The following is a 12052-nucleotide window of genomic DNA, read 5'->3' on the forward strand; positions in this document are numbered from 1 at the left end:
GTATTCTCCACCAGCTTCATAAATCTGCCCCATCACCAAATCTTCAACCAGCAAGGTCGACAAAGAACATTTTCTGTCCATGAAGTATTTATCCGCAACTATAAACGTAAGAAAGAAAAATTAAAGGTGAACAATGACTAGCATTAGTGAGCAAAACTAATGTTATGATCATGAATAACGAAAGTAATTTATTACTTGTTACTTGTTCACTCAGGCTGATTCTAGAATTAAAATTAAAAATGTATTTCATGATGTCGATATTAGCATAAACATAGATTTGTGCAGTTCAAATGCTACATATATTTACAGATTACATGTCTAGCATTTAAACTGCACAAATCTATCTATACTAAAATATCCACATCATGAAATCAATTTTAATTTCAAGTCTAGAATCAGTCTCAGTGAACAAGTTACTTACGTTTTATTCATGACCACAACGTTAGTTTTGCTCAACAGTAGTTCTCCAATGCTAGTCGTTGTTTGCCTTTGAACTTTCGTCTTTCTTTTCTTGATAGTTGCAGATAAATTTTTCATGGACAGAAAATGTCCTTTGTCGACCTTGTTGGTTGAAGAATCTGTAATGGGGCAGATTTATGAAGGTGGCGGAAAATACACTAGACCAGGGGTCAGCAACCCAAAATGTTCAAAGAGCCATATTGGCCCAAAAAAACAAAAACCATACCTGCCTGGAGCCGCAAAAAATTAAAACACATGGGAGCAGTCACTGTAGCGTGCAGCCACTCAAGACGGCGCTGGGGTCCAGTGTTGGTCCAGATTGTCCAGAGGATTCGTCCTCCATGTTCTGGTTCCAGACGGGGGCGAGTAAGACCAGCGCGCATAGGACTGGGTCCGAGTACTTCAGTGCAGTCATCTGTGTGCTGGTTCCGTGCGGGAAAAGCGAGAATGCGCTGTGGACCACAGGTCCGGGCTGCTCTGGTCCTCCGCGCTCGACCGCGGCTGGTTCCGAGGGGGTGCAAAGCATCCGGACAGAAGCGTGAATCCCGTTTGGTTTGGTATATGTTGTTCTGAGCGTCCGTCTGCGCACGTGTTTTTTTGTTTTATTTTTTTTCGGGGAAAGCTCTTCTCAGGTGGAGACACCGGACACCATCCCGCTTCAGCTCATCTATTTGTTCTACTGAAACACTTTTCATGTATTTGCATTTGCACACAGCTGATGGATCAGATCCATGACCAGATATGAACGAGGGTTTTACCCCTAAAGAAACCATATTAAAACAACAACCAAAAAAATCATTCCTTTTCCATTTTCACTCATTTTTGAAAAAGCTCCAGGGAGCCACTAGGGGAGTGCTAAAGAGCCGCATGTGGCTCTGGAGCCGCCGGTTGCCAACCCCTGCACTAGACATTTCTACAGATATTTTGCCTCAGAAAACCATTAACCGGAAGTTACAAACCCTACATCGGGGCTTTTCCGGCCGTTGTAAAAAAAAGGTCTATTCCATGGATCGATAATAAAAACTGTTATATATCTTTTTTTTTATATTTAGATTTTATTATTATATTTATTATATTTAGATTTTATTATTATATTTTATTGCTGCTATAGACTGTGTAGTCCTCTTCAAGTACGTGACAAGGGCGGCGCTAGGACCCGGGGCCGACGGGAGGGCGTAGTCTCGCGCCGGTAGAAGAGGAAGCTCGCGCCTGCTCTGTGCACCGCGCGCACATCCCCGCGAGCTCCTGACAACATAGCGGCAGCAGCACGAGCGATGCGAGCACCGAGCAGGAGGCAGTGAGGAGACCACAGCCAACCCCGACACACAAACCGGAGAAAAACAGCCCCACACGCGGACACCCCTACTGCCCCCGCTTCTGCCCCTTCTGCCCCGCGCGCGTGAAGCTGAGCCCGGCTGCCTCCTCTTCTCCACTCGCCCCGGACGCCACACGCAGCCATGTCCGTGCTCGCCCTCCAGGAGTACGAGTTCGAGAGGCAGTTCAACGAGGACGAGGCGATCCGATGGATGCAGGAGAACTGGTGAGCCACACGCCGACGCCGTCAACCCCCGAACCCCCCCGGTAGAAACGCGCGAACACGGGCTGGAAACAGGGAGCGTGTGCGGTGCCTTGGCGCGCACATGTAGCAGCAGCCATCGGGATTAGATCTATCCCATTATATCATCCTCCGTGCGGCATCATCGCTAAATGTCTTCCGCTGACACACAAATGAACAAATTGCGTAGGCCCGTTTTAGCCCTGTGACTGTCTGTGTGATGTTAAACCTACAATGGCCTTCTACAGACTACGACTAAACATGATCATATGATGCTTGTCCTTGATTTTTTTCTTCTTCTTCATAGGCCCATCCGATTCATCTGAGACAACTTTGCTGTCGTAAACTGACGGTCACTAGTAGTTAAGTAGAAAAACCAAACACTAGTATCACATTCCATAGTGCTGAATCATGTTTAGGATCGCCTGACTTCACCTGCTCCTTCTAATGAGATGGATGTAAGTGGAAATTATTAGTTGGAATTTATTCCAACAAAATCTTACTGAAAAATTACAGATCGACCGGGATTTTCCATGGCTGATATACCGATTGTTTGGGATCCAGAGCAAGCAAAGGCAGATTAGGAAGATATAAAGGGATAATTTGGAGATCGTAAACTGTTGGTCACCAGTAGTTAATGCACCTGCCTCTAAGAAAAAAACAAACGCTAGGACCAGGACCACTGACCAGGATTTTTCATAACCAATACTAGGTGTGTGCAAAAATATTGAAATATTGATATATCGCATCATTTAATGTGATGATACAGTATCGATTTTGTGGGCTACTGTACTGATATATCACCAAGAGTATTTTTCTTTACCAAATAATTTAGTTATGGTGTTAGTTTTGGTGCTTGTTTAGAGAAAGGAAACTCATTTACGCTGACACATTTGACATTTTTACTGTTTTGATGATTAAAATGGATGCGTTTCATATGTGTTTAACAAAGGTTTTGAGTATTACAGTCTTGATTTAGCCAGTATTTTTTTACTGAACCGTATCGAATCGATTTGAAATATATCGTATCGAAGTGAAAGTGTACTGTATTGAGATGTGTATCATAGCTTGGCCCATGTATCATATCGGCACCTTCTTAATGATACCCAGCCCTAGCCGAAATGTTGTTTTAAATCCAGAGCAACCAGCAGCCAATAAGTTTTAGGACGATATATAGGGATAATTTGAGGATCGTAAACTATTTGTCACCTGTAGTTAACGCTCCGGCCTCTAAGAAAAAAACAAACACTAGTATTACATTCCGTAGTGCTGAATTTTGTTTAGGAAAGCCTCACTTCACCTGCGCCTTCTAATGAAATGGATGTGAGACGCATCCGTGGAAAATAATTATTTAGAATTAATTAGAAAATTAATTCCAAGAAAATCTTTTTTTTTTTAAAAAAATTACAGATTGACCAGGATTTTTCATGGCCAATATTAGGGGTGTGCAAAAGTATTGAAAATCAATATATCACATCATTTAATATGTATATGTATATTATTTTGTTATGGTGCTACAGTTTTGTCGTGTTTTGTTTACAGCGACGCAGTTGACATTTTATACTGTTTTGATGATTAAAATAGGTGCGTTTCATATGTGTTTAAAAAGATTTTGAGTATCACAGCCTTGATTTAGCCAGTTTTTTTTTTTTTTTTATTGAACCGTATCGAATCGATTTGAAATATATTGATTTGAAAGTGCATGTATCGAGATATGTATTGTATCGTGGCCCATGTATCGAGGTATGTATTGCATTTGCAACTTCTTAATGATACCCAGCCCTAGCCGAAATACAAATTGTTTGGAGTCCAGAGCAACCAACGGCCGATAAATTCTATTATATTTTTAGGCCGATATATAGGGGTGTGCAAAAATTTTGTGGGCTGCTGTATCGATATATCGCCAAGCGTATTTTTTGTATTTTACTAAATGATTTTGTTACAGCGCTACAGTTTTGTTGCTTGTTTAGAGGAAGGAAACTCATTTATGCGACACATTTGACATTTTCACAATTTTGATGATTAAAATGGCCGTGTGTTTCATATTAAATTTTGCCTAAAAATTGGTTAACAAAGACTGAGTATCACATGATGATTTAGCCATGATTTTTTATTGAACTGTTCGAATCGATTTGAAATATATCGAATTGAAAGCTCACTGTATCGAGATATGTATCGTATCGTGGCCTATGTATTGAGGTATATATCGTATCTGCAACTTCTTAATGATACCCAGACCTACCGATATATAGGGATAATTTGGGGATCGTAAACTTTTGGTCACCAGTAGTTCATGCCCCGGCCTCTAAGAAAAACCGAACACTTGTATTACATTCCATAGTGTTGAATTTTGGTTAGAATAGCCTGACTTCACCTTCTACTTCTAATGAGACTGGAGTCGCCAACATGGATGTGAGACATATCCGTGGAAATAATTAGTTGGAATTAAATAGAAAATTAATTCCAACAAAATCTTAATGAAAAATTACAGCTCGACTGGGATGTTCCATTGCTGATATACCGATCATTTGGAATCCAAAGCAACCAACGGGCATTAAATTCTGTTGATATTTTTAGGCCGATATATAGGGACAATTTGGATATTTTTCCTCAAAGTCTGTAATTTAATTTTGCCAAAAATTCACCACAGCCCGTTTTTATGGATAGCTTATTCTTTAGATCAAAACAATATATTAACTTGGAGATGTAAAACCGCCAATGCCCTGATATATTGGTCTATTTCTATTAATAATATCCTGGAACTCCTTTAGCTGCTTCGATATATCACAGCTCGGTCTTACTGCTGCCAGTTGTAGACCAAATCGAGCTGCTAGTTCTAAGCATTTTTCTATTTGAGCACAAAATGAAGAATCAGTTCTTAATGGATGTGCTGTATTGTGAACACACCCTTTAGACCTTTTGAGAGCCGTTTCCCCAAAGAGAGTGAACTTTTTGGACTGAAATAGGTCTATACAGGAGGCCATGGAGGAGATTAGTTTTCATTTAGGCATTCTGATTTACATTATTGTTTAGCGCTCTGTTGTGGACTAGGCTTTTCCGTAAGAAGATGGCTGTGATGTACTTCGTGGTTAGTCCTGGTTTACGTATAAAGTCCAGGTTTATAGGTTTGCTGGTTTAGTCAAACTTGGTTGAGGTTTGAAAAGTTGTGATTGGATTATTACTGACTGAAGAGTACAAATAGACCCATATATCATTTGTCTCTCGTATTCAGTTTGTAGTCAAATAAAGTCGTGAATAGGGGTGTGCAAAAATATTGAAATGTCGATATATCGTGAGTACAGTATTGTTATCACGGGGGTATTTTTTGGTGTATTTTACTTAAATATTTTGTTACAGCGCTACAGTTTTGTTGCTTGTTCAGAGGAATGAAACTCATTTATTTGACACATTTGACATTTTCATTAATTTTGATGATTAAATTGGCTGTTTTTCATGTTAACTTTGCACAAGAAGTGGTTTAACGAAGACTTTTAGCATCACAGCCTTCATTTTTTATTGCACTGTATTGAATCGATTTGAAATATATATCGTATTGAATCTGAAAGTGCACTGTATCGTGGTATGTATCGTATCAGCAACTTCTTAAGGATACCCAGCTCTAGTCGTGGATGAGTTCGTACTAAATTCAGGTAATTTGGGGAAAAAAAAGACCAAAATCAAGCTTACATCTCAGCGTAGGTCATTTTCCACCGCCTATTCCTGGATCACCAAGAAAAAAACGCAGATTGGTCAAAGGTTGATCTCTTCTATATTGACCTAACGTGGCCTAATCTCACCTGTTATACGTTTAGAAAGGCTTTACCTTGATCAAACCAGACTGGCATTATAATCTAAATATAGACAGAGCATTCATTGATCAGAGTCACTGGCAGCCAATGCACTGACATGTAATCTCAGTCCATAAATAGTACCGCTGTGTATTTAGTTAAATGGGTTACACTCGCACCTGACCTGAAGTGTTTAGCAAAGGCAGGGTTCCTCAGGGCGTAAGTGGTCAAGATGAGCCTGGTGAGCGTTCTGTGTTGCCGGTGTGGGGAGCCAAGCGTGCCTCGGCAAACGCTGTGTGTTCGAATGTAGGTCAGAGGCAGCAGCAGCAGCATCCTTTCGTATGTTCTGAAGGTCACTGTGATGCAGGTCTCTGCCACGCTGGACACTAATTCTTATCATGTGGTTCAAATCAACATTTACTGATCTAAAGTCCGTCTCTCAAATTTGCAAGTTTTTTTTTTTTTTTTTTGTGCTGGATGATATGATAAAAACTTAAATTGTGATCTGATTTCTTTGACGATATGCCCTCTTGGGGAAATTGTGGTATTGTGTTTCGGTGCTTTTTAATGCAGTTTTATGCTCTAACATGCTGGCACAGTGGCCTGCCTAGTGCTCTGGCCTTACAGTGAAAATGTTGCCAGTTCAGTTCCTTATGAGGAGCTCAGCATTCGGACATGGGTCACTGCTCCGGTATTGAAGGATGGGTCAAATATCCCTATTTTTTAATTGTCAAAACACAAAGTCAGTGAACATATTTTAGATAGGAGCTTAGAGGTGCATTTTCGTTTTGATTTGAATAGGTTTTGCTATCCAAATGAGCCAGAGCAGTTTATTTTCATAGGGACTTGTAAGTGCTTATGAATGCTGAAAGGGGGAACACATCGTGTGTAGGAGCTGTCCAGTCCGTAGTACTGACAAACAGCCAATCATATTCATGTTCTGATGTCTGCTGACAGAGCACTGACCAATCAGAGGCCGGGTGATCTGTGCCGACTCCCTGTGTTAGCAGTGGACCACAGCGCATGGGAGACAGGGCTCGAAGTAGAGAGGGCGGCCAACAGCCGAGCAACTTGAATAAATAGATGAGCCTGAATTATTTATATTAAGTAGAATGAAGGTAAAATGATTTCCGTTTTGATTTGCACACATCACTCACAAACAGACCACTACAGTGTTTGCAAAAAGGATTTTCTGCACTTTGACTGAACGTTCGACACATTCTTATGCGGTCGTCAAAGTCTGTGGCCATAACTGAACGTCGACATTATTACTTTGATTAGTATTGCCTTTTTCTTGTTGTTAATGGCAGACGGAGAAATTCTGTAGATTTCAAAAGGTTCCATGTAGGGCTCCACAAATATCAAATCGTAAAACTACAGTGGACACTCTATTACCTCCTTAAATGCAAACGATAAAATACCTTCTATTTTTTTTTTAAACTATGCTAATTTCAAACCATTTTGATACTAAGGAATAGACTCAATACTCAATGTCCATTTTGATACCACAGTGATAATTATTGTCTTTATTTTGACCATGTAATATGATTTTCAACATTAAATCATACTTTTATATAAAAATGTGTCCTTATGTGTGTGTCCAGGTAGGTTCTGTCATGGTCCATGTTTGTATACTGGTCTATGTGCACTTATACTTCTGATTCTGTCCTGTGAATGTGACTTTTTAGTATTGATACCTGCTCAAACGAGGAGCTTATTTCAATACTAGTTTTAGCATCGACTAGTATTTGATTTCATTTAATGCTTTTGACAACCTTTCATTATAGCACTGCTCTTTGGAACTACTACTACTTAAAATATCAAAGTAACTCACCAGCGCTTAACCCTTTTTTGGACAGTCTAAATGTAAATGCACAAGAGTCTAATTTTATGATATCATATTTTTCACTTGTGCACAAACTCGTAAGATCTAAAATGTATACATCACACACAAGCTGATATTGCTGTGGTTAAACAAACGCACTATACCAGACATATATTGTAATACGGTTGTCGTTAAAAAAGAACCTCAAGTTTCATGTTGAAATCATCACAAAATTAGTTTAAGTCGTTGTAATTACCAAATCACAAAGACTGCAGTTATATAGGTAATGTCTTTATCTAAACAATGCCAACTCTGCTAACCCATTAAGTTTACGTCTTAAAGTCCTTTCACCTGACAACGACCATGTGCTTTTTCGAGTTGAATAGTGGCACTACTTTCTGAAGCGATTGTGAAATAGTTGTGAAATTTCACTTTTATTTGTGCTGACAGAGAGGAAATTGAACTTTGTTTTCGTTACAGATTGATAGGCCCAGTGATCGGAGCTACTCTTGCAGCTCTTGTGCTATTTTTTTTATTATTTTTTTTTCACCCGTTTAATCATTATTTCCATCTTGACTTAATTGGCTTGGCTGTAGACTTCGCGATGAAAAGACCCAAGCTGATCATTGACTGAATCTCTTTTAAGAAGCTGATTTTTCCCATGTATTTGAGCAAAACATGGCCCAGTATAGAGATGTATTGTGTAAGCAGCTCCTGAGATCCAAATGTCCACGGCGTGCCATCTGCGTCTAATTAGAAAGCATTCTAAGTGTGTGTTAGCATGCTAGTTATTATTAAAAGAACTTGTGAACTCGTCATGGTGAGTGAAAAGGATGTACGGAATGCAATAAGTGAGGAATAACCGTTTAAAATGAACTCCCTCTGTTTTCATATTTTGAAAAATCCGGTCTCTCTTCATAATTTGGAATATTCTACCCGGCACAAACATGTTAGGGTATTGAAATCAGATATATTATTATAGAACAGACCATTTAAGCTCATTTAGGATAACAAAATAAACATTTTATCATTTTTATCGCGTGCATGGACCAAAACTGCATTGCTTTTTGAGTTTTTTTGTAAGGCAGCCTCACTTTTTCATTGCTTCGTGACAACAAAACTACAGATGTTGTATATTCCGCAAGTCTCCCTTTTACTTTGGCTCCCGCTACCTATAGGCCTCATTAGATTTGTGTATTTCCATCAGATAAAAGTGTTGAGACTCCAGCCCTGTGCCCGCGCTGTGTGGCATTGTTTTGCACTCAGCACGGGCGGAGACTGGTACATCCATCTAACGTATTCCCCTGACAATAGCAGCCCACAGCAAACGGCTCATTGTAAATCAGCCACGACAATTCAGAGAACGTACCCGAGCTAATGACTCTAGGAAGTAGGAACCAAGCAGCTGACAAGGACATGCTGTTGTGTATCGACGAAAATCCATTTATTTTTGTGACTTTAAACAAAGGCTTATTGTGCTTGTGTCTGCTATAGTTATAATCTTTGGCAACCATAATTTGGACATTTTAAAATGCAATATTCACCTAAAACAACTTAATAAAAGAAACAAGTTCAAGAGGGAGCGCTGGAAAGGGCTTGGTCGACATGGACGGATGTGAAACGCTGATTCTGCTGCTGACAGCAGCGCTCGGCCCGCACGACGCTTGTTTATCGTTAAAGTATGAGGGACAGTCGTACAAGAAATTTGCCTTTCCGGTCAGCAAATTTTCAAAAATCTGGCATATTTCTCTTATAATGCATTATCATTGTTCAAGAGAAGTGCGCCGACCTCAGGAGAACAATATACAAATCCCTCAGGTAGCAAAAGTACAGTACTATACTATTAATGTTATGGTAGAATATTGTTTGCAGTATTGTTTGGAGGCTCATAGTGGAATTCCAGTTGTTTATTTTAAAATGCCACAAACACATTTAATATTTTTTAATCTGTTCAAAGACACTAGACTGTTTGCAAAAACCCCAGAAGTGCGAGTTCGGGCACCATCCAGTCAGTGAAGAGCCATATATTCAGTGTTGTCAACGATTCTCAAGAGGATTTAAAGCTGGAACAAAGAGAATGTTTGGTGAATTTTATCAAGGGGAAAGACGATATTACCCTTCTTCCTAGGGGATTTGGGAAAAGCTTAATATACCAGTTAGCCCCGTTAGAGGCGCATTACATACGTCGCGACCAAATGGCAGCAGTTTGTTAAATAATAAAAAGTACCTGCCTACCGTCGAATACGAACACTGCAAGGTCAGACGGTTTCTACGAAGTGAAACGGCTGATGAATCAGGCAAGAAAAAAAGCAAAATGGTGTCAAAATCAACTTCCAATGCCCTTTTAAAATAAATTATTATAAACAACGTGCGTCGCATCCAGAACCATGGGGAATTTATACCCGTTGTGGATAAGTATAATTAAAATATAGATTTTTTTTTTTTTGAGATGATATTGATCGCCGATATTTGGCTTTCTGTTGTAGCCAATACCGATATTTCGCTTTTTAAAACCAAAGTTTATCTTAATTTTTAATTTTTACTTTAACTTCGGACTTTCGTACTGTAAGTCTCTCCGGAGTATAAGTTGCACCAGCCAAAAAGTCCAGGCTTTGTTGATCCAACCAATCACTCGCAGGAAAGTTACATGGCGCGCCCTCCTGGTTACCGTGAAGCTGTGTTCTCCTATCTATCTATCCCGACCTTTCGCCAGTCCCTCACAAGTTTCTCACTCACTCCAAACTTTCTTTCTGCTGCTCGATTACCATTTTCGACTGAATATTTCACTACTTGCAGCAGGACAGAGGCTCTTTCTGCAGGAGACGTGCTCAGTAGAGGACAAAGTGACAATGGTACAGGAGTAATAGGAGAAGCAGATATTGATACACAAGCCTAAAGTGCCCTCTAGTTGCTGGCAGTGTGAAAAATATATAAGTCGCACCGGAGTATATGTCTCAGGACCACCCAAACCATGAAAAAAGTGCGATTTGTAGTCCAAAAAATACAGAAAAGGCATTTTGTTTTATCAGTTATCTGGGAAATGATCATAATTTGTTGCATGTCTGGGGTAAACGTACAGCCATATAATGCTTTTCTATTTACATCTTTCTCTTTAATCTGTTCAAAAAGGGCACAGAAGTTTGAAGTTTCTGTCTATGTCATTCGATACCAATACTGTAACAGGTATATCGCCCATCCCTAATATAATACACTAATAAAGAAGGGTTGGGCGATATGATTTTTGATTTGATCTTCTTCCATCTTATTAAAAACGGAGACATGTGGACTTCAGTTGTAAAGAGCAGGATGTCAGGGTCACTACTGGTTTTATTCCGTGATGATAGAAGCAGTAAAATATGGTTGATAGGTAATGAGCTTGTACAACATATTAAACCTAAAAGCATTTCTGCATTGGCTGCAGAAATGTGTGTGATGTCCTTGCACTAAATGAGGTCGTAAGTTTCACTCATGAACGGTGAGAAAATGGTCATTTCTTTCCCTTAACTTGGATTATAATGACAGGAAGCACAAGAGGAGAAAAGAGGAGAAAAGATGAGGAGCGGTGGCTGGATCAGAGAGAGAGAGAGAGAGAGAGCGGGTTTGCGGGGGAAGTGAGGGCAGATTGCACCACACTAAGAGACAGAGGGAAAGAAAGACTGGACTTTTAGTTAACTTGCGCAGATTTAAGTCGAAGCTTGTGATCCAGGGTTACCCACACAGGACACCGCGTGCCTTTTTCTTGTCTTGCAGTTTTCATTCGGTGAACTAAAGTTGTCCTCTTAATGCAGGTAACACATGCAAACACGAAGGTCCTAAGCCCTTGTTTGTTAATCAGAGCTACAGAATATGCTTTAGGCGAGGCTTTGATGGGTCCCGACTCACCCGCACCCACTTTACCTCTTCTCATTGAGTCGTCGTTGATCAGACCTGCAGTTATGGGTCGACCCGCGCGTCACTGTATTGTCAGAAGGAACAGGTTTGGTAAACAGTTTGGTCAGTAATCACTGTGGCGGCACTCTTGCCTAACTTGGGACATTCAAGGTATGCACAGTACGTACAGGTGTAGCCCTGCAGGCGCTTCTGTTTTAATGCAAGCTATGCTCCAAATAGGCTAATGCTGTTTTATGATTTCATTAACTGTATTTTTTGGACTATAAATCGCTCTGGAGTATAAATTGCACCAGCCAGTTAGAATTATTCCAGCTTTTCTGAATTCTAACAGGATGGTTTCGGATGTCACTTAAGTCCAGGCTTTGTCCAATGACAATCCAATGACATCCAGGAAAGTGCACCCTTCCTGGATAGTGCACCCTTGCGGTAGCCATGAAGAGATTTTCTCCATCCCCACTTTCCTCCAGTCCCTCACAAGTTTCTCACTCACTCCAAACTTTCTTTCTGCTGCTTGATTACCGTTTTCACCTTAAT

At 40.1% G+C, this 12052-nt stretch overlaps 1 protein-coding gene across 3 annotated transcripts in view; it reads left to right on the forward strand.

Annotated features, from left to right (window-relative positions):
• Positions 1-1667: 1667 nt before the first annotated feature.
• The window catches only part of elovl6 (ELOVL fatty acid elongase 6), a 30626-nt gene continuing 20241 nt past the window's right edge, over positions 1668-12052 (forward strand). The window contains exons 1-2 of one of the 3 annotated variants that reach the window (XM_055159338.1): positions 1668-1999; positions 2322-2376. Coding sequence is in view for 2 of the 3 variants with exons in the window: in XM_020917642.2 (XP_020773301.1) it covers positions 1917-1999 (83 nt within the window). In the remaining variant the exon portion in view is untranslated. Of the gene's footprint in view, positions 2000-2321; positions 2473-12052 lie in introns of those variants that run through there. The other 2 variants (XM_020917642.2, XM_055159337.1) reach the window with 2 other exon arrangements.

Source organism: Boleophthalmus pectinirostris, unplaced genomic scaffold, assembly GCF_026225935.1.
Source record: "Boleophthalmus pectinirostris isolate CB_2022bp ecotype Guang Dong unplaced genomic scaffold, ASM2622593v1 HiC_scaffold_23, whole genome shotgun sequence".
In the NCBI taxonomy this organism is placed as follows: domain Eukaryota; kingdom Metazoa; phylum Chordata; class Actinopteri; order Gobiiformes; family Gobiidae; genus Boleophthalmus; species Boleophthalmus pectinirostris.